The sequence below is a fragment of the Pyrus communis genome, chromosome 4 (genome assembly GCF_041283825.1).
Source record: "Pyrus communis isolate YQ-2024b chromosome 4, ASM4128382v1, whole genome shotgun sequence".
NCBI lineage: Eukaryota > Viridiplantae > Streptophyta > Magnoliopsida > Rosales > Rosaceae > Pyrus > Pyrus communis.
The window spans coordinates 15,750,299-15,774,488 of NC_142568.1; the positions used below are offsets into that span (position 1 = coordinate 15,750,299).

Consider the following 24,190-nt stretch of genomic DNA (forward strand, 5'->3'; position numbering starts at 1 on the left):
CATTAAAACCAAGTGATTGAGCTAAGAAGCACCTGTAGACAGAAGCACGACAACAACAACGGCACAAACAATAGAAATGAAAACTGGTATCGCAAAATATGAATGAATTTCTGAGAGATTGAATATAAACATGAAATTTGAAAAATTGAGCCAAATATTGTGTAACGTTTTTTCTTTAATTTTTCGAGCCCACTAACTTTCCTAATTGACAATTTATCCAAATGTAGGCCTGAAATAATTTTTCTTTTTCATGACACCTCTGTGTTTATTGTACATGCCTTTTATGCAGATTCCGCATTTGCTATAAAATGGCCTTTCTATTCTCTACAATTGTGTGCAATCCTCTCCCGTTCTATTGTTCCTGCGTATCTACAATACATTTACAAAGCTTACTCCATCTAGAGCTTCTGCTCCAGCAGAATCCACTCCATCAACTTCCTTAACTGGGCAAGGGTTTGATTCTCTATCGACTAGGGTTAGCCTAGTACTAGCCCTCCAGTTGATATGGAACCAAACCCTACTGCATTTGGAGAAGTTGATGGGGTGTGTGCTGTAGGAGCAAAAATGTTTGAGCGGAGAGGAATTAACATTGATGATGACAACTTATTCAATGGCCTAGGCCATTAATTGAAAAAGATTATATTTCACAGAAAACTGTCTAGTGTTATAAATAAGCAAAAGTAAGAGAGAGAATCTTTGCTAGGAGTTGAAGCGGAACACGATCAGAATATCACACTGCCTTATTATTTGTACTTGTTTTGGAAATGGAAAATGGATACAAAATAAAAGGAGAGAAAAAAAAATTGTATGACGTCTTTCTGCTATTATTTGCACTTTGTTTCTCACAAGGGAAAAAGTGGAGTTGGCTTTTGTCGGTCTGTATTTGGGATCTCAAAGTTATCCCTTTATGTGGAAAAGCTCACCAGCAAAACATATACAAACTTACACAACCATAAACCAAGAGTTGATGTAGCAAAAATAGTGAAAACTATCTCATTCTGTGCAAATGGCTTCAGTTAATAGTGAAGACTCGCATGACAACCTTTCTTACTACATCCAGCATTTTATGTGTCTAGGCGAAATTAAAACACCGTACGGTTTTTTTGTACAATAAAATCTTCTTTTCAATATGAAGAATGACGATACATACATACATATATATATATATACACACACACACATACATATATATATATATATATACACACACACACACACACACATATGCTCTCTAACAGACAACGTGGATAGCCATTTAATATTACGGTCTAATAGTATTCATCTTCACATGTAAGTAAGAGGTCTTAATTCGATTCTCACCAAAGGCGAATTTGAACTACATTATTGCTAGTCCATTATGAAGTTAAACTCATCTAATCCCCTATAATATAGATAATATAATTTGTTTAAAACAGCAACAAAAAATAAAGTTAATATCACGGCCAAAATAGAAAAGGGTTTTTATCATAGATGGTCCCTAAAATTGACCTGGTCTATCAAGAAGGTCTCTGAATTTGAAAATCAATCAACGTGGTTCCTGAAAATGAGTGATGCAAATCAATGTCGTCATTCTGTTTAAATTTTGTTAGAAATTTTGTTAATGTGCTGACATGGCACATTGTGAGCCCCAAACTTCAATATATGATGCACAAAATGTTTATTTTTAATTAAAAATAAATATGTGTTTAAAAATAAATAAATAAATAAACAACAACAAAAAAAAACAAAAAACAAAAAATAAACTAATCGCCGTCGTCGTCTTCGTCTTCGCACCCAGCAACCAAACAGATTGATGAATTCCCCAAACCCATATTCTGTCTCCTTGACTTCAGCCGGCAGTTTTTGGTACCAATCAGTGATTTGCTGCTTCGCTTCATCACCTCCATAACCTTTTCAAAAACTAGCTTGCTTCGACTAACATAGAAGACACAACTACAAAAACCATCTTCTTCTCCAAACACTACGACCACGACTACCCTTCTCCAATCGCTCACCATGCAGAGAAAATCCATGGCCGACCGCGAAGGGCATACGGCACCAACAATCAAATCAGCCAATAAAATTAGCGAAGTCGAGAGAAGAAGAAGAAGAAGAAGCAAAGCAGCGGCTACGCCGCCAGAGAAGCCGGAGCTACGCGATTGCTGCGGCAATGGATGCTTCCGGTGTGTGTGGAATGTGCATTCTGATAAGGAGGAAGCGTAGGAAATTAACATAAAGTAAAGGGACAATTGCAGGAAATTAAGGAGGGTAATCAAACTAAGATTTTAAAAGATTTTAAAGAATTTTAAAAGTGATAGATTTGATAGGATTTAAGGGGATTAGAGACTTTTACAAAATTTATATGGATTTTTTAAAGAATTTGAATGCATTGTGGTGGAAGGATTTGAAATCCTAGGAGGTGAGATTGAATTCTATTTAGTGTTGGTTATATATACTTTTGGCTCTCAAATCCTACAAAATCTACAATGTATTAAAATCATCCAAAATCTTAATTTTTTTAATACACTTATATTTGGATGGATTTTAAAATCTTTTAAAATATTTTAATTGACTATACCTAGATTTTAAAAGATTCTAAAATTCTTTAATTGACTACATCTATATTTAAATGGATTCTAAAATCCTTTAAATTTTTTTAATTGATTACACTAACAAAGAAGGAAAGGGGGGATTGCAGGAAATTGAAGAGTAAGGGAAAGAGGCAACTATGCTCATTCATTCATCCACCCCTTACAAGGCTGCTGCTTGCATGCTTATATTCAACTTAAAAGGAAATCTATCTTGAATTGTGCAGCATCCCTTTGCGACGCTGGAGAGATTGAAATTCGTGTGCTCTAGCTTTCCGGCGAGAAAGGATGGAGTCGAGTTTTTTCTTTTTCTTCTTTTTATTTAAATTAAAAATTAAATTTAATCTACATGTCATCAAAATATTGGAGTGGGAGGGGAAGGGGGTGGTTCACAAGGTGCCACATTAGCACATTAGCATAATTGTTTAATAGAATTCAAACACAATGACAACATTGATTTGCATTACTTATTTTTAAGACGATGTTGATTAATTTTCAAATTCATGAACCATCTTGATAAAATAAGTTAATTTCAAAAACTATTTGTCATAAAAATCCAATAGAAAAACCCACCAAAACAAATATGAGAGCAGTCAACTAAGTGTTGTCATATCCCATCTTTCTCCCACCTAAAGTCCAGAATTCACAAAGTCGTTCAACCCCTTCTCTCTCTCCCTCTCTCACTTTTGACTCTGAGTTTTTTTTGACTCTTTGACCCCCCAATCACGTACATTTAAATTCCCAACCTCACCCCTCCTCATTCGCAAAACCTCAACCAACAAAATGCTCCGTTCACTCTTCACCTCCACCCTCACGCGCCTCTCCTCTCGCTGGCCAGTGCTAATCTACGCCGCCTCGTGGACCACAGTCCTCATTCTGACGGTGGCCGTGGCCTCCTTCTCGCCCGAGGTTGCTTTCGTGTCCGCCATTTCGTCGACGTCTGAGTTCTCCCGCGTCTGCGGCTCAGAAGGGTCGATCAGGATTCCATCGGACGTGCCGGGAGACGTCCTGTGCCTGCCGGCTCACCTGTTCAGCAAGTCCGCCATCGATTTCATCGTGCCTCCTGTTTTCGCGGCAGCTGTGGTGGCTGCGTCGGCTTACCTGGTTAGAGCCGTGGGCTTGTGGGAGGCCGATGAGGTCCCTTGAGTTGGGCCTGTTGGGCTTCGACTTACAAGTTTAGGTGTTTACTCTTTATTTTTTTGTTACAAGGTTTCGATTTATTTTTTGACAATTTTCATCATGTTTACTTGCACGGAATGAAAAGTCAAATATTGAAGAAAAATGATAAGTTTAATCAACTTAATTCTTGATTTTTCATGCATTGAACTATGCAATTTGTAATGTGATGTGGAGCTCTCATATTTTTTACAAGTAAGTGCTAGTAATTCTAGGGTAAGTTTAGAGTAATTTTGTGATCGTGTCTTTAAAAACGTATGAGAAGTCAAAAATCAAAATAATTCAAATACAGGAAGAAAAATTAACTAGATAAGCAATATCATGTTACAATTTGATAAAATCAAATCATAAAACACCAACTAATTTTAAATCTAGTAATTCTTTTATTTCAATGTCGGAAAGCTCTCACATCCGAATTGTAAAATAGGAGTGCTGCTAATGCCGCCCACCAGTCTTATTCCCCACCCCACCTCATACTCTTACCCATCAATAAAAGTTGAAAATGAAAATGCTCTTTCCTCACCCCACCTAGATTGCTAAAATACCCCCTTCTATCCTAAGTTCGGCACCGGACCATGAACAGCCAACAAGGATGGATTGAAATTCTCTCTCTATTCTCTCTATATTTGTCTTCCCTTCTTCTCTCTTGCATCCATACTGGTTGTTATCAAGAACAATTGTCCTCACATGATCTCCTTCTTCCGGTTGCTCTCTAGTGACTGCGCCGTCGAAATCAAGGAAATTGGCACGAAAAGTTTAAGTCCGGAATAATTGGCGGGAGGAATCTGGTGCACGATTGCAGTTTTACTTGAGCGATTGGACATTTCTTAGTGTCATAGAGTGTTCTTTGGTCTCTTTGCCAACAAAAATGGTTAGGTGGGTGCGAGCGGGTGACGTTAAGAATTCTCATTTATTACTTTTTAAATTTAGAACCTTGTATTTTTTTAGGTCTTCATGGTCATTTTGCATGAGGTTAAATTTGTCAATAAAATTTTCGTATTAAAGTGAGTGGGAAAATAAGACAATGGGTACGTACAACACCATTCTAAAATTTCAAAAGAATGGAATTGAGTTCACTCTTTTCGGCCTCTTATATATATATTTTTTATTTCTGACTATTAGATTGAATAAATCAAATAAAAACAATAAACATGATTAATAAAATGTGCAAGTAGAAAAATTTGTTTATCATTTTCATATATTTTATACTTCATTCCTACTTTTGATTTTCTTTTAGGCACTTTTAGATTTGGTCCCAAAGTTTCACCAAGGTTCCAATTTGGTGCAAAAGCAACAAAAGTTGCTTTGTGCTAATAAGGATGAGTAGTCTCTTATTTTAATCCAAGAGACAAGGAGTTCACTCCAAAGCAAAATTTCAATTTAAACTAACATTAAAACTAAATAATTATGACATTCACTATGACCCTAATGGCACCTATATTATCCAACAAACGACTTATTCCTTATGGGAAATAACATTCAAACAACTAATATGACAAAACGACGGTATTTCAAATTAATCACTCAATAATATGTAGACTTTAACATTTCGATGGCATGTAAGTTTCTCTCGAGCCTTTGCATATAATAATGTGTCGCAGATTTAACACAGGATGCTTCCAAGATTCAGATTTTGGAAGCTCCATCAATCAACTTGTTGCTGAAGTCACAAAGCTTTTTAGCCAAGTTTTCATCACCAGCATCTTTGCTGGGTTTCGTCTCATTGCAGTCGACATAGTATTTTCCGCTTATACCTTTCAACTTTGGGTGCAGTGCCACGTACAATGTTGTGGCTGCTCCCTGAAAAAAAAAAAAAAAAAAAACAATAACATAACTAGCCAGTTAATAACAGTTTAACCCCTCTGTTAAAACGAGGAATTGAAATATAATTAGTGAGACTAATCACCTGAGGTACATTCTTCCACATGCAAAAGGTGAACATCTTAAAAGCCTCTGGAAAAGAAAGACGATCCAATTATGTTAAGTAATACAATAACACGTGTTATAACTTAAAGGAATCGATATGAATACCATAACTCATATCATGCAGTGTATTGAATACATAAGATAATCGCTTTTGTATTAATTACGAATGTGGAGAGAGTGTAACATAACATACTCATCAAAAGAGGACTATGCCTCATGAGACGTGTCGTGATCAATCCTGGGTGGACAGAGTTGACTGTAATGCTCACCCCTTCTTCCTGCACGCAGACAGGCAAAACAGTATATACCATTTAGGACCAGAAACTTGACTTTTTATACTTTCTTAAAAAGTTTGATTGAGTTTACAAAAAAAAAAAGAGGTTGATTGACATCAGAAAAGGTTGATTCCCATAAGATGAAGAATTATAATTGGATCATTCATTTTTACCTGACTATGTGAAATATTTCAACGTACAAATATCATGATTTGAATTGATTGTTTTCTTTATCATCTATAAAAAATTTCAGTTGATTTGAATACAGTTTAATCATTCATATATGTCGAGCAAATCGACGGTTATGGTAACAAATAATATCCTTGTGATCAACCATCATCTTGTTTGATTCATGTGGATGATTAAACGGCATCCAAATATAATGAAATTTTATATAAATAATAATAAAGAAAATGAATAATTCAAAATTTCAAATTATGACGTTTAAACAGCGAAAGACAAGCAACGTCCTAATACTAAATGGATTAGGATTCTCTTCCCTTTTCTTTCCATCCCCTTCCATCCTCTCATCTTACATTCTCTAATTTGTCTTTGTCTTTGTCTTTCTCTTTCTATAAAAAAATTAATATAAGATGTTGACGTGGCTTAACCGTAACTGTTCAAATAGGAGGGGAGGGAAGGAGAGAAAAAAAAAGGGGACAAAATCCTACTCTATACTAAATTGCCATTCGACCCAATGATCGTCTTCTCCGTATGAAAACATTGATGACTCTTAATTTTGTGCATAGGGACAACCATCTTTGGCAAAGCTCAATATACTTTTTGGTGTTGTAGGTTATCTTCAACCGGAAGGGTTAAATATAACATCCTTAATAATTTATTAGTTTTAAGTTTACACTTTAAATTTATTAGTTAATTTGACGTTTGAATGTTTTCAAATCTACCTGTTGAATTTGAATAAATTATTGCAACTTAGGAGTTAGGCCTCGAAAAATAGGCTAGGGGGGGGGGCTACATTTGGCCAGGCAGATGCTCATTTGGCTAAATAATGGTCTGGTGGGCTCCATAGAATTATAGCCCAGCCTTTGGTTAGAGATAAGTTTTTGGACAAATCAGGTTATGTTTTGACTTTTGAACCTTTAATCCTCTCTATTGGAGATGACCTAGTTTTGTATCTCCGAGCCCCACTACATCTGCTCCAGAGTCTCGTAGGGTTCATATATGCTTATTGTGAGTGTGAGTCCTATGGGGCACAAGTTACCAACTTTTAAGGCCAGAGATTAATGAAGTGTCAAAACATCCCTTCTTTTGGACTACAATGAGTAGATTGAGCATTAAATATATTGTTGTTCTTACATAAGATGCTTTATCGTTATTACAAAAAAAAAAAAAAAAAAAAAAAAAAAACCCGATACCAAACGTGATGAGCGATTTTAGTAAAGAATGAAAATCTACATGCCTCGTGATTTAATTGGTATATGACGCACATGTGTAACAATGGTCAGGGAATTTTATGGAAATTAGGATGTAAAAGAGGGTAATGTACAGCATATAGGTAAAAGGTGATCACCTGCAATCGACGAGAGAGCTCATTGGCATGCAGTATGTTTGCTAATTTGGACTGCCCGTAAGCATTTAACGTGGAGTAACTGAAGGGACTCATAAAGAACAGTGAGCTAGAGCTAGCTGCTTATAAACTATCAAACCATGGAAAGAAATGGATTACTCAAATCATTACTTACCTATCTGGATCATTGATCCTGTCGAATCGAATCCCACTTTCGTAAGTGCTTGTATGAGCAATTGATGACAAATTCACAATTCTGGCTTCTACACCAGTAGTTTTAGCTGTAGTCTTCATTTTTTCAAGCAGAAGGTTTGTTAACAGAAAATGACCTGGAAAATAGGTAAATATAATTAACTAGATTGCAATCAGTGGAATAAAACACTTGCAACCCCAGTACTTTAGTAAAACACTAGGTACCAAATGAATTTGACAGCTAACTACCAAGTGGAATATGATAAGTGCCTAGCAGAGCGGTTTGTTGTCCCGATTAATTTTTTAGTGTGCTGAGAAAACGGTCCGATACATTAAGTGTTATAACACAATAAGTTGAAATTTATTTTTCAAGTTTCTAACCAATTGTATTATTACACTTGATGTAACGGTATACTGAAAAATCTATATGTTCTCCCATTCAAGATGGGCCCCACAGTGAAATTTGATAGATCATGACAACAAAGAGGAGATAATAGTAGAAAATTACCAAGATGATTGGTTGCAAATTGTATCTCAATTCCATCTTCTGAAAGCTGGAAGGGGCAGAACATAACACCAGCATTGTTTCTGCAACATATATAAAACCAATAGATATAAATATGTAAAACTGAACAACTGAAAAATGGTGATCAAATTTTTAGGAAAAATGGAAAGAATTTATCACATTAAGAGGTTGAGAGGGAGATCGAGAGCGTTGAAACTATCGACGAATGCTCTAACAGACTTGATAGAGGAGAGGTCAAGTTTCAGAATATCGATTCGAGCAGTTTGATTGTCTTTAAGAATAAGCTGTTTAGCTTCGTTTGCAGCCTCAAGGTTTCTGGCGGCGATGATGACATGAGCTCCGCGGAGTGCCAACACCCTTGCAGTCTCCAACCCAATCCCACTAGCCCCTCCTGCAGTTTACAAAACAGGGCCAGCAAAGTTTAATTCAAACCAGAACATAGTTAATCCAAGAAATAAGATATTGGCCAAGTTTCTAGTTAATTAGCTGCGCAAAATTTACATTCAAAAGCAGTGTAGCACAGCTTGATACCGCTTTTGATTTCATGTTTATTTGTGTACGAAGAAAGTTGAGGTTACACACCAAACAAATAAGGAAATCATGTGACATGTAGTACGTGTCAGCAAATCTAACTCTGATACTATGAAAGTATATTTAAAGGTTCCACCCAAACCGCTACTAAGTACTACGGTTTGATGATATTCCTCTTCGAAGTGAGAGGTCTTAGGTTCGAATTTGGTAGATGGCGAATTCAATATCAAATTAAGTTGCCCATTATGTGGCTTTGCCAAACTCCCCATTCCAGGATAGTCCAAATTCTTATAAGCTTACGCAAAGCTTAGCTTTCAAAAGTGGGACAATTCAAATCCTCACATCCATATCTATAATTTTGTTCATAGTAAAACCCAGCAAAGGGTGCCAATGAATGACAGGGCCATTTGTTTGTAGTCATAGTTAGATTATACACACGATTTTTTTTAAAGAAGATTACGAAATTTCCTTTATTGATAATTAGCATATGCGCACATATAAAGTGTGTGAGAAATTTTTTTATTTTTATTTTTGTTTTTGAAATAGAAGGAGAGAGGAAGAGAGTGACAGAAAATATGGGAGTGGGAGGCTTTTTTTATTATTATTTTGTTATTATTTTTATTTAAAATAGAGATATATTAGGATTACATGTAGGTGAGGCTTTGAAAAAAAACAGCAAAATTTGGTTGTGTGAAATTACATTTCTGCCTCATATTTCTTATTCATGTTTTGTTTTAATTAGAAAGTTAAACGGATAATTTCATAGGATTTTGATTGACAATAAGTGTTTTATTAATTAGTAGAGATAAATCAATCCCAACAAAACCAACCATATTTGTCCTCCTGCAGATTGGTAGTCTGAAAGAGCCCCACAATTGAAAGGAAAAAAAAAAACTAAAAGTAGAAGGAAAATTAACACCTCAATAGAAAATTTTATGGTGCTTCCGAATATTTTGTACTATGTTCTTTTAAAACCATTAGATCAAAATCATTGTATTTTCGACAAAAATTTAACGGTTAATACTCCGGACCATTAAAAATCCCTATAAATGACAACAAAAAAAAAAAAAAAATGGAAATAGAACTGACCAGTAACAATGGCGGTGAGGTTGGATGCATCAACTCCTTCAGTAACCTGCTCAGCAGTGGAAGCTGATCCAAATCCACTTGGCCCTCGCTTTCCCGTCACCAATGCAAAGAAACCCATCTCCCAAAAATCTCACAAAATTAACCAACCAACCAATAACAAAACTCCAGAGAGTCAGAGAAGCTCAGAGTTCTTTTTTTTTTTCTTTCTCCTTTTTGTCAAAAGCACAAGAACATGTGAGGGACGATTTGAGTTATTGAAGGTCTTTCTTGCTTTATTTATAGCAATTTGGAATCACGGAATTGAAAACTTTTAGAGGGTAAAGACAACGATGCAGAACCAAAGCAAACAAAAATACATTAGATGTCATTATGGCGGGTTGAGTGTTGGTATTTAATAACAAAAATTCTCGGTGTTTAACCCTCAAATCTTGATTTTTTTTTTTTTTTAAACAAAATCAAATGGTTAAATATTCGGAGTATTAGATACTCCGGAGCATCCAAGAAAGCTCCAAATAATAATAATAATAATAATAATAGGTTTATTTATGACAACGCCACTTTAAACTCTATTCAAGGCTCATTTAAGGATCTTTTACTGTTCCGAGGAGTTTCCGATGTTTTAATCCTAAGATCTTTGTTAAAAAGTTCAATAAAGAGTGGAGTATTAAATTGGTATCAAACTCTCATGAGATTCAAATTTAAGATTTTTTAAATTCAATTTTTTTTTATTAACTCTCTAAAATTAGTTAACAAAACCGCAAATTGTTTATATGGCACAAACGAGACCCATTGTTGTAAAGATGTGTGTCACACACCTCAACAACAATTGGTGTTATTCGTTCCACATAAACTGTTTTAACATACTTGTTAAAGAGTAATGCTAGGAGACTATATTATGCAGTTGTTAATGATTGAATTAAATTAACGCGATTTTAACAATAAAAGTCAAAGCGGGACTCAAATTGAGTTTCACTAGAGACGTAAATGGAATTAACTCGATATAATCAAGTCGGTTGAATATACTGTTGGGAGGCAATTTAGGGTAAGAATCAAAATATGTCCCGCCCAATTGGGGTTTTGTGAGTAAATGAGAAGTGCAACTCTAACTCGGTACCGTCGAGTCCAACGATTATGTCATTCAATACCAATCGGACTTTGGTGGTGTCTAGGTGTAGGACGAGGTCAAAGGACCAATCGTAGCGCAAGGAACGGGTGTTGTGGTCACGTCATGACTCCTGTATGAAGTTCATGAATCCATGAACATCCTGACTGGTAACTAGTCCTCTATGTGGAAACATTATAACGTTGTAGCGAAATATTAATGCACAATATAATTCATTTACATGATATAACATGAATGACCAAATAATATGTACTTTGTACTATTATAATATACGTGAAAGGTTGTATCAAGTGATGGTTCTCAGATTCAATTAGTAGTATTGTTTCAATGATTTGTAAATGAATGAAACCATTTATATTAACATTAGCCACTTAGTACTACGGTCTAGTGATATTCCTCTTCACTTGTATGTAAGAGGTTTTAGATTTGATTCTCGCCAAAAGTGAATTTAAATTACATTATTGTTAGCCTATCGTGTAACTAAACCCACCCCTCCTCTTAGTGTAAATAATATCGCTTTATTAAAAAAAAAATTATATTAACATTAAAACATTTATATTCTCACTATATAATTCTGACTTATCAATTAATTTCAGATAAGCATCATATACCTATCAAATTACACATTGTTAATTAGTTATTCTTAATTAAAACATTTCCTTAAGAACTTCATTAACATAATTGGTTAAATGCGTTTGACCTGAAGGAAAAGGAAAAAAAAAATTGAGTCACATCCCGGCCGATTTAGATTCCTAGCTTAGTCTTGGAGCCAAGTGCTAATTTTCATACAGATTACCATTTAAAAAACAATCATACCAAGCTGCCAACTGACAAAGTTAACAGTACAATCATCAAACAAAAACCAGAGGACAACGACTATAAAACATTTGAAGTTTCCAATTGCACCACAATCACACCACAAAACAATATTATATATGCGCAAGTTTCTCATTCAGCTTTTGGAAGCTCCATCAATCAATTTGTTGCTGAAATCCCAAAGCTTTTTTTTTTTTGTTTTTTCTTTTTTGCCACTTAGCAGGAATGATCAACATTTGACATTTGATTGTAAAAATATTTAGTGTTTATTATGTTATTATTATATCATTATTGTATGGTTGTTATATCATTATTGAATCATTGATATATGATCAATAATTCAATATGATTAATATGTCATTGTTACAAACATTGATCATTTATGTAATGAAATCTCATAAACTAATCATCCCTGCTAATTGCTCAAGTTTTGTATGGCTAACTTTTCATATATAGCATATTAGTTTATTGGATGTAAAGCCAAGTGAGCAAACAGTTGCAAAGAAAGATAATGAATAATCGCATGATGTACAATGAACGGATATAATTCATGAATTCCCGAGATCCTTACAAAGAGGATCTGGATTCGTTGAAAACATGATGAAAGAATGACACTTGTCATTAGTGTATTGAATGTAAACCCATGTCAGCAGAGTTCAAACCTCTCTAGCCTTTTTGTGCTCTAACTATTTGAGCGACACGTGTCATTTTGACTTAATTTATCTTTTTATTTATTTATTGAGGGGATAAGTTGGAGAGTTAACGCTATTAAGTGGGGTTTAAATGAATGGCCAACGATCGCTCAAGTAGATAGTGCATATGGAGGGCATAGAGGATTTTGAATACAGAAGAATTGAACTTGTATCAGCAAGAAGCTGTTAGAAATTTGTTAGTCTATGCAGTGAAGTGATGACTTAAACATCCCTAATGGTCTTCCTAAATGAATTCCTAACTGGAATTTAGGGAGAATTTAAAAAACAAATCAATTTCAGTCATGCTCCCTATCAACCTCCTAAGATCTATGGAGGAGCTCCTAAATATAGTGAGGGAGAAATGAACTCTTAGAGCATCTCCAAAGGAGATGTCAAAAAGTCTATATTAATAATAACAGTTAAAAAAGACAATTCTAATGTTTTGGCAATTCCTATGTGGTAGACATAAAAAGGCAACAAAAGGCAACAAAACAAGTTGCTGTCAAATTTAATTTGACAGCAACTTCAAATCTATTTTTAGTAATTAATAAATAATTTTTATACTTATCTTTTATTTTAAAATACTAATTGCAACTATAAAAGTAAATAATGTAATAAATAATAGTTTAAATTTGATATATTGGTTGGAGAACAAAACTTACAAAATAATGAATGTGCCATGTAAGACTTCAAATTTAAATTTTATGTTTAAAATTTGCCAAATCCTAAGTGAAATGTCATGTAATCAAATTTGAAGGTAGAAGCAAGCTCTAACCGATATGTCAATCCTATATGGATTGACATATGAGAAAAGGTGATGTCAAATAATTTTTAATTATTTCTATGGGTCGCATTAATGCACCAATTATAAATCTTGAAAATTTATTTTAATTGATTTCTTTTAAAATGAAGTCTACAAATATCATTTATATCAAAAAAACATATCAGTTGGAAGAAGAGAAAATTTGACATTACCACGTCAGCCATCAAATTAATATTTGACATTTATCTTTTGATATCTCCATTGGAGATAGAGTATCTCCAAAGGAGATGTCAAAATCCTAGGTGGAATTCTACTGTGTATATTTGACCTCAAAAGTCTCTCTAGCCAAAGTGTTATTTGCTGACTGGATTTGAAGATTTTGTGATTTAGAGTCAAATTTGACATCAATGTCAAATTTATTTTTAATTCATTTAATGATGGGTCCCTTATTCCACTAACATTTCAACAAGTAAAAATTTTGTTTCAACATTTTTTTAATAACTGCAAGCATTTAAAACTCTATTTAAGTAATAAAATAACATTTGACGATTCGGATGGAGAGGTACATAATTTGACATAAGGTTTCAGATTACCACATCAGCCATCAATTGTATTTTGACTCTTATAGTTTGACATTTCTTTTGGAGATGGTCTTTCCAAAATATATGTCAAATCCTAAATGGAATGTCATGTAATCAAATTTCATATGTCAAATTTGACATATGAGAGCATCTCCACAAGAGATGCCAAATTTTAAACACTAAAATGATATTTAATGGCTTATGTGACAATTAAGCCTGGCAAACGGGTCGTGTCTGTTGTTTTCGTGCAACACCTGTTATCTTAACAGGTCGTGTCGTGTCCCACCCGTTATCTTAACGGGTCCTTAACAAGTCGGGTCACTTTACCCAACAGGTAAAATAATCCGATCTGTTATGACCCGTTAAGAAAAATATTTTTTTTCTTAAATTTGTACATACCTCATTGTCATATAAATATTACTTCAAAACTTTAAAACACATTTGTTGTTATGTACTACATCTACAATCCAAAGCCCAATAAAAAAGTATCAATACACTACTAGTCTACTACAAAATATCAAATGTGTAAGGATATGCAAAATGAAAGAGTTTTTCTTTTCTTGTGGCTACCGGAGTCGAGTCGAAGAAAGTGGATGGAGGAGGATGCGAGAGAGATGAGCGGATTCAAGGAGAGCGGTGCAAGTGTTGAAAGTTTGAAGAGATCGAGAATGAATGAGAGATGATAGTCTGGGCTCTAGCCTAATGTACAACAGATGGTTGAGATTAAATCTCAGCCAATCCAATCGTCATCCTTTTTCTAAATTATAGTATTTTTTAGGGGTATAAAATTATTAAATTAATATATATAATTATTATAATATTTTTTAGGGATATAAAATTATTAAATTAATATTTTGCATATCGTATATTGTGTCACATCCCGGCCTGGGACGGATCATTTCCCGGGCCCGCTCCACCACCGTAGCACGATATTGTCCGCTTTGGGCTTACCATTCCTTCACGGTTTTATTTTTGGGAACTCACGAGCAACTTCCCAGTGGGTCACCCATCATGGGATTGCTCTAGCCCCCTTCTCGCTTAACTTCGGAGTTCCTACGGAACCCGAAGCCAGTGAGCTCCCAAAAGGCCTCGTGCTAGGTGGGGATTGAAATATACATTTAAGGATCACTCCCCTGGGCGATGTGGGATGTCACAATCCCCAGTGAGCTCCCAAAAGGCCTCGTGCTAGGCGGGGATTGGAATATACATTTAAGGATCACTCCCCTGGGCGATGTGGGATGTCACATATTGTGTTATCCACGTGTATACCTGGACTAACCTGTTATCTTAACATGTGCTTATCAAGTTACCCGATAACGACCTGATTTGTTATCGTGTCGACCTAAAAACCTATTAATTTCGTGTTGTGTCGTGTTGGGTTAACGGTTCGTGTCAGAAATTGCCAGGCCTAGTGGCAATATGACATTTTGTACAATATTTTATTCCACCCGATATGTTAAATAATAATGTCATTTAAATTTTTTATTTTTATCTTTTTGTGGACTCCAATTGACACACCCCGACCCGAAATGTCCACCTGGACTCTGAATCAAGCTGTGCTGGCCAACACCCAAAGGGTGACGAAGCCATGAAATGTAAAGATGTGGAAAATGTGAATAAATTCAAACCTAAAAGTGCCTAAATACAAGAGTACGTTAGTGAGCGGGAATGAACTAATTTCACACGTGATATCAGAGTATAAGTAAAATACAATAAAATAATATGAGAATTATATCATTGAAGGTAATCTTCGATACCAAGATTTGCCAAGAATTCACGTCGACGCAAATGCTTAGCCACTAAAATATGCAGGGACGAAAAACAAAGGTAAGTGGGCTTAAAAATAAAGTTTTGTGAAACCTTAACCCCCATCCCCTCCCCCCCCCCCCCCCCCCCCCCCCCCCCCCCCCCTCTCTTTTCCGCACCTATATATTTTTCCTCATTTTTTCCATCACTACTCTTGACACTAATTCTCCACTCTTTTTTATCTCTTAATTATTTCACTCAATCAAAAGGAAGAGCCGAGGAAGATTTTCCAGTAGACAAGAAGAGAGAGGAAGAGTGAGAGATGAGAGGAGAGCGGGATCCCCTTCTGAGATCAGTGAATGGAAATACCTGTAAAAAAACGTAGCTTCTCCTTCCTTTTTCACGATGACCAACACGCGTCCCTTTACATTGATGGCATGGCCGTAAATAAACTGAAATTCCCCAAAACACTGTTCAACCGAACTGGGCAATTGGATTTCCTACTTTAGACTAAAGTAATGTGCTTAATGGGGTTTCAGATAATTATCATAAAGTTAATGCCTTTTTATAGTATTGTCGATTTTTAGTTTGGGTTCAAAAAGGGATTTGGATTGGTTATTTTTTTGTGGGTTTGCTGTTAATGCTCATTTATATTGATAAGTTATAATAGTGGAAGATGCACATTGAAGAAGTTGTGCTGAATTTTTGAAGATTTGAAAGTCCCAATAAGCATTGGTGGTGCGTGCATTTTGCTTGGGCGTGTAAGGCTTATGAAAGTCATGTTTTACACCAATTTATAACAAAATAAATGAGAGAAAAATTAAGCAACTAATAACAATGGAGAGGACACTAATATATCTTCTTTGGTGTAAATAAGTTGTTGTAGAATAGGTTGTTTTTTGCTTTCTTCTCTGCTACTTTGCTAAATAGGAATTCCTTGGTCCATTTAGTTTTTCAATATTGATCGATATATAATTTTACATTTTGCATTGGTAATCTGGTGTGTATAGCTCAATTTTCCAATTTATTTTTGTATGTAGGACTTCATGGAATGAGCTATTGTTGGGAGATGTACCCATAATGATATTACTGCTTCTATTCCCATTTTTTAGCACACTTCATTTTCTGAGTTATGCAACCAGGTTAGCTCAAGGTTCAATGATTTGGTAGTTGGTTTATTTAACCTTACATATGCTATGAATGGATGTGGATGTTGTCTTTTTTTTTTTGAAATGTGAAATGGATGTACGTGTATTTCACACGCAGTTACAACTATCATGCACAACAGTAGCAATCCTTATGATTACATTGAAGACTATTTCACAGCTGATTACCGTAAGTCTTCATATTCTTTTCCAATTGAACCAATTCCTAACATCCATCAACCCCCACTTGATATGGTGAAGGATTTTGTCATCAAGCCTCCAATGACAAGAAAACAACCCGACAGATTAAGGGTTAATAGAATTAAGTCTAATGGGGAAGAATCAAGACCAATGAAGTGTGGGAGGTGCAAGAAGCTTGGACACCACAATAAGAACACTTGCTCAACACCCTTTTGATTATCAATCATATCTATCATTTTATTTTATTTTTAATTTGCTCAGCACCCTTTTGATTTTGCTCAGTATTATGGTTTTGGTAATAAATCATTACTTTTTTTATCTTACCATTATAAATGCTTCTCCTTCATGCTCAATGTTGTATGCACTTAGTTATGATACACTTTTGAAAAACATAGCTTACCTTCAAAATATTCTCGATATCTCAAAAACCCATATATCAGGGAACAATTTGGTAATTTACAGTAATTCAAACTTATCACATTAATGTATCAATATAACACTAATTAACGTACCTATTAGTTGATAGTTTAATACCAATTGATCATTAATCGTCAAACTAATGACAAAAGACAAACCCTTATGTTTGGTTCATTAAATAATACTAATTGGTACGTTTGGATTAACACACCAACACTTCGCCAAATCCTTATGTTTCAAAAATAAAAATTTTTACGTACCAAACGCTTAGAATGATCTAATTTAATATTATTTCATGAACCAAACGATTAATATGAGTTAATGTAACATTAAGTAACGTACCAAACTCCTGGTATATTACAAACACACACTATATAACGCTTTTCCAGACCGATATGTTTCAAAACTAAAAAAAACTTTACATAGCAAACGGGAATGATCTAATTTAATATTATTTCATGAACCAAACAATCAATATGAGTCAGTGTAACATTAAGTAACATACCAAACTCTTGGTACATCACAAGCACACTGTATAACATTTTTCCGGATCGATATGTTTCAAAATTAAAAACTTTACGTACCAAACGATCAATATATGTCAACATAACATTAAATGACGTACCAAACTCTTGGTACATTACAAAGTTGTAGTCCAATAATGTACCAAATTAAAAATGTTACCTAGTACATTTGAGCCAACGATGGACGGTCTCGATCACGAGATCCCTAGGATCTCCAAGAAAAGGATCCGGCTAGAATCCTTACAAAGTCAACTTATATTCTCAACAGAGCAATGAAAATTACTTGCAAGTACCTTTCTACTAAACCAAAATAAATACAAAATATTATCTTAATGAAGGAATCTGGATCCTCTTCGTGCGGTCAGAAATCATTTAAATATTTTTATTTAAAATTAAACACAACTACTACCTAACAAAAACTGATCGTACGAAACACGATTTACGGATCCTCACAATTTACCACAATAATTTCGACTAGTACTAGTATAGTAGAATTTTGCCTACTGTTGGCTTCAATTAAATTCATCGTTTAAAAGACTACTTACTATTGTAGCTCTCATTTCCTTCATGTCATCGTCTGCAAAATGTTCAAAAACGGGTATGCCAGAAGCCATGCTCTCCATGATGTTTATAACTGCAACGCCACAATCTTATCTGCAATATAGATAAATGTTAGTTACACACACACACACAACAATGATAGTATACATATTTATGTACTTACGAACCTGATTCTTGTTGCGGGCTATGTAAGTAGGGATGGGCAAAATACCCATGAATTTGGATAACTACGGTTACCCTCCTATTTAAAGTTCACGGTTATGGTTATGGGTAACTGTTTAGACGAATAAACGGTTATGGGTATAACCGTTTATCCATGCAATTTAAATTGGTTGTTATAACGGGTGTTATCCCCGGGTATAATGGGTCTCCATCGATTATGGATATTACCCGCGGTTATACGGGTATCCATTTACTCATTTAATCTAATATATGTAAAAATTAAAAAAAAAAAATTATCACAAGTGCCCGAAATTACTAAAAAAAAAAAAAAGGACTTGATAGTGTAAATGTTTTTTTTTCCAAATTTACCCCTGACAGAACCTATAATTACTCAGGGACTTTGAAAACACGGACACAGTATATACAAAACAACAAATATAAAATAATTGAAAAAAAAACGCAACTGATGGTGGTGGGTGTGGAAAATGAGTCAACACCAAAAGCCCCATATGCGACAGAAAAAGGCAAAGACAGTGAACGGGCTTGGTTAGGTTCTGTCAGGGATAAATTTGGAAGAAAAAAACATTTACTGTTAGTTGGGCTTTTAATTCAGTCCGTGAGTTTGTTTATTTATTTATTTATTATTTATTTTTTATGGCTTTTAATACATTAAAACATTTACTGTTAGGTTATACGGTTATACGGGTATTACCCGCGGTTATAACTAGTTAATGATACTTTGTCATTGAATGTGTTCGAAAGTGTTTAGTTTCGGAATATTTTGGAGCTTTGAATCATCTAGTATTCAAGATAATGACTACTTTTTGTTTTTAGAAGCTTTACTTTGTAATCATATGAATTATAATTAAAGACTTGCTTGGGTGTAGCAGAAAAATATTGTTCGTAAACTATTATTTCAATTTATTGGAATTGTATGAGGACTTAAATGATTAAAATAGGGAAATGCATGCTAAAATGTACCTATAACGGTGTTTAATTGTCAGAAAACGAAAATTATGACAAATTTTTCTGTTGTAATTTTCAAGTTTGTTAAAAAAAAAAACATGTAGACGAGTGAAAAAATGGGTAAATGAATAAAAAAAAAAAAAGGATAAACGGATTCAAAAACGGGTAAATGGGTAAATGGTTATGGTTAAATGGATACATGATTATGGGTATGGATAACCGTTTATAAACGGTTATAGTTATGAGTATAACCGTTTATGCAATTACTCAACGGATAAACGGTTATGCATGTATGAACATAAACAATTATGAGTAAATAACTGCGATTACCCGCTCGCCATAATCATTGCGCATCCCTATATGTAAGGTTCGCTGCATTGGGATGTCAAGGTCCATGCCATTTAGAATCTTCAAGGTTGCTCTTTCATTGTCATTTAGAGGTTGATTCATAGAATCACTCATAGTATTGGGATGTATAACTACACGTTTGTTAATTTTTCCACTGCGCAATGCCGACTTTGCTCCTTTCTTGTGATGACGTAAGAATGTCATTATATCTTCCATCTGTCATCACATACAAGAATCATGTATAAAATTGTCAGAACCAATAATATTTTTCAACACACCAACAAGGGTATAGAATGATCACCATTTTTTCTGCATATTCATAGCATGGATTATGAGAAATTGCACTTCTTGGTAGGTTTGGATCATAGTGCGTCACATCATGTTAGGCTTGTCAATGATAAGTAAAGTGATATTCCTCATCATGCCTCAAGGGAAAAAAAAAAAAAAAGATCATACTTGCCAAACTCGTTCAACAAAGGATTGTAAAGAACCTTTTGAAGTTTTGAAATGTCATTCATCTTGTGGTATTCCTATTTGACATGATCATGTTGAAGACATAACATACTAGTTAAAACATTCAATAGGTAAATTTAAAAAATCTGCAAATATATGAAAAATAATAAACCCAAACATGCGAATATCTTTTCAATAAGTACCGAGACAAGAATTGTCATAAAGTATGACTTATGTTTCAATTTCTTATCACTTCTAGCCTCATAGATAGCACTTCCGTGTTCACATCTATGGTCTGCAAGTACTTATTACTTCTCCTAGATAGCACTTACATATATTATTACTTCTCCAATCTTTAGGTATCGTTTGGTATGCAGACGGGACGGGACGGGACGGGACATGATGGAACGGAACGGAGCGGGAGCAAAGATGCCCTCGGGTGGAAACAAGGAGGAAGAAGATGGAGACGGAGAGGTTATAATTTTGTGTTCCACGGATGTGGAACGAGTCGTTCCAGAAGGGTGAGGTGGAACGAAAATTCACCCAAAACTCGTCCCGTGGAACAGCTCGTTCCACCCGTTTTAGGCGCACCAAACGTGGGACGGAACGCCTTATCCTACTCTGTTCCGTCCCGTCCCACGTACCAAACGTTCCTTATACCTGCAAATGACCCATTAATTACCTGCCCTGTGATTCCCTTGTCCGTGATTAGAAACTCTAAATCTTCTTGCATTATTTGAGCTGTCTTTCCTGACCATAATGCTATCCTGTTATCTATGGTGCACTAATACAAACACATTAATTACAATGCTCCAATTAAATAGCTTAAATGTACCAGTACTATAACATGCTTATACAATGGTGTAAAAATGATTACTTACCTGAATAATCGCTATTTAAGAAGTTTTGAATGCGTTCGTAGTCATCTTTATCAAAGATGGGACCGACAAATGTTTTAGACAGAACAATGTTTTTCTCACGACATTTCTTGCAACCTTCTTCAAAACATAAGTATCACAGTCTATCTCTTTTCTAATTGGATCATAAGGCGACCGACATCCAATTGGTTTCATCTTCTTTCCTTTCTCTGCATTTTCACAAGGTACGTCACCAACCTTCCTCATTGATTCAACAACACCAAAATCTTGTGTTCCACATTTTTCTTTTTTTTTTTTGGCTAGATCTTTTTGTTGTATTTGCAAATTTGAAGTCCGCTTTTCTAAGTACCTTTCGCACCTGTCTTCTTTTCACTCCTTTGATTATGGATGCTATTTTTGGAGACAGTTGTTTTTTTTTTATCGGCCTCTTCAAGTAAGACATTGATTTGTTTACGAGCTTCCTCCAATTCAGTTTCAGTTGCAGCCAGTGCCTCACTCAAAAGAATAGGCTTCTACTTCAACTTATTCACACCTAACATTCATCGCATCCAACTCCTTCTTTAGAATTTCTTTTTTCAGCACGAAGTTGATCTATGTTCTCCTTTCCATCCATGTCATTAGACTATGCCTCTCCAAATATTTTCAGTGGGGATTTGAATTGACTTGGAAGTATATCCCTTGTAGGTGCTTCAAATTGATCACTTATTGTCTTCACACTACACATTTTCTTTTTAATGTTGTTTTCTGTTGATTTGGATGTAGACGTACGTAATAAAGGTTCTATAGGTGAAACAGGTACGTTCGAATGTGCAACAACTACAATTCTGAAATCTTTAGCCACTTCATCTTCCATAATAGGATCATCTGCTTAAAAGTCTACTTGCGTTTCAAGCAATGCATCATCTTCATCATAGGCCTACATCACCATCAAAACCCCAACCACACAGGTTTCAATGAAATAAAAATATAAATCAAAGAAACTCATAAACAAGAATGAAACTTTATAAAGATATACTCAATGGTAAACTCCTTGTGTATGAAGCTAAACAATCATTGGCAGTGCAGATTTTATGGAACGGTAGAGTTTGTCAACCTGAAGTCACGGAATGCAACAGAAATACTGTGTTAGACTATGGGTGGCATTCAAAAAACATATGTCAACGATAACATATGCTAGTTCATGTTGTGCCCTATATTTAACTGATAGGGGAAGGGGTCGGAGAGAGATATGTTGGAGAGAGATATGTGTTTGTAGGGTTGTGTAGAAGAATGTGTAGAGGATGATGTTATTCCCCCTACATAGTACTTTTATTTATAGTAATAAGGGATAGAAGAAATCCTTCATCCCCAAGTAATACAAGTCCATATAGGAAAGAATAACTAGAATCAAATCTAATCTAGGATTTACACAATCACACTTAAACTAGAAAGTTTACTACATTCCCGCTTGAGTGTGTAAATACTCAAGTAGATTCGGCATCATGTTGAGGAAGTCAACTCGTTGGTACTGATTTTGGGAATGCGCTATTCTCAATAAGGTAGGAACTTTCATAAGGAAGTAAGTCTCACAAAAAACCTATGGCTATGGCAAAAACCCGAGTAGGGACAAAATCCATAGTCTAAGGAAAAATGCGTGAGAAATGCAAAGTCAAATGAAACGTCTACGGGACGTTATCAAGGATATGATCAACCCAAGGTGGGTGCCTCGTTAAAACCTAGTTAGGTAGCAAAAACCAGTGGAAAAAGTGCTCCTAATTGTAGAGAAAAAGAGTACATTAAGATCAAGCAAGTATACTTTAGGATACTCCCCCTAAGTTTGACATAATTCAAAGAAAACTAGCAATGTTACAATTCAGAAAGTTTACGCTTACCAATTCCATGAACAAGCTTTTGAAACATCACCGGCAGTGATTTGGTGAAGAGGTCTGCTAGATTGTCTTGTGAATGAATTTGCGTGACTTCAATATTCTGATGCTCTTGTTGTTGATGTAAGAAGAAGAACTTCGGCGCAATGCGCTTGGTGTTGTTTCCTTTGATGTAACCCTTCTTGAGTTGTTCGATGCATGCTATGTTATCTTCATTGATCGTCGTCGGGACATTAACGACGGGGTAAATATCGCAGGAGCTTTAAATATGGCCCACAACTGCGCTAAACCAAAAGCATTTTCGAGTTGCTTTGTGTAAGGCAAGAATTTCAGCATGGTTAGACGAAGTGGCAACTAAGGTCTGTTTAGTTGACCTCTAAGAAATTGCGGTGCCTCAAACAGTAAAGACATAACCCATTTAAGAGCATGCCTTGTGCGGATCAGATAAGTATCCTGCATCGGCATAACCAACAAGGTAAGAATCGACTCGAGTTAAGGGGGTGCAGCATCACTCGAGGATCCGTAGGGATAGAACAAGCCCAAATCCGTAGTACCCTTAAGGTAAAGAAAAATGTCTTTAACGCCAGTCCAATGTTTGCTTGTTGGTGCGTTACACTATCTTGCCAAAAGATTAACAGTAAATGAGATGTCGGGTCTAGTGCATTGAGCTAAGTATAATAAAGTGCCTTTTGTACTTAGATAAGGAACTTCAGGCTCCAAAATCTCTTCATCATCCTCATTCAGATGGAATGGATCTCGTTTTGCATCTATCGATCGAACAACCATATGAGTACTCGAAGGCTTTTGTTTATCCTTATTAAAGTAGCACAACACCTTCTGGATGTAGTTCGATTGATGTACTAAGATTCCATCCAAATGGTGCTCTATCTCAAGACTGAGAGAATATTGAGTCTTTCCTAGATCTTTTATCTCAAATTCCGACTTCAGGTGCGCATAAATTCTAGTGAGCTCTTCAGGAGTTTCGATAAGGTTCATGTCATCGACATATACTGCAACTATCGCAAAACTGGAATGTGACTTCTTAATGAACACACAAGGGCATAGTTCGTTGTTCACATATCCCTAACTAGTCAAATACTCACTCAGACGGTTATACCACATTTTTCCGGACTGCTTCA

General features: G+C 35.2%; 2 protein-coding genes across 2 annotated transcripts; one reads left to right on the forward strand and one right to left on the reverse strand.

Annotated features, from left to right (window-relative positions):
- Positions 1 to 3,250: 3,250 nt before the first annotated feature.
- LOC137722292 (uncharacterized) lies at positions 3,251 to 3,893 on the forward strand. The gene has a single exon (XM_068461260.2). It carries the CDS (start codon positions 3,351 to 3,353, stop codon positions 3,711 to 3,713), a length of 363 nt encoding a protein of 120 aa, XP_068317361.1. The 5' UTR covers positions 3,251 to 3,350; the 3' UTR covers positions 3,714 to 3,893.
- A 1,343-nt stretch (positions 3,894 to 5,236) lies between these two features.
- Positions 5,237 to 10,096, reverse strand: LOC137722291 (short-chain dehydrogenase TIC 32 B, chloroplastic-like). Its single transcript, XM_068461259.2, has 8 exons — positions 9,811 to 10,096; positions 8,350 to 8,581; positions 8,173 to 8,252; positions 7,648 to 7,801; positions 7,476 to 7,554; positions 5,863 to 5,947; positions 5,650 to 5,696; positions 5,237 to 5,543 (listed from the first exon to the last, which is right to left on the reverse strand). The coding sequence occupies exons 1-8, from the start codon at positions 9,926 to 9,928 to the stop codon at positions 5,370 to 5,372; spliced, it is 969 nt and encodes a 322-aa protein (XP_068317360.2). The 5' UTR covers positions 9,929 to 10,096; the 3' UTR covers positions 5,237 to 5,369.
- Positions 10,097 to 24,190: the final 14,094 nt, after the last annotated feature.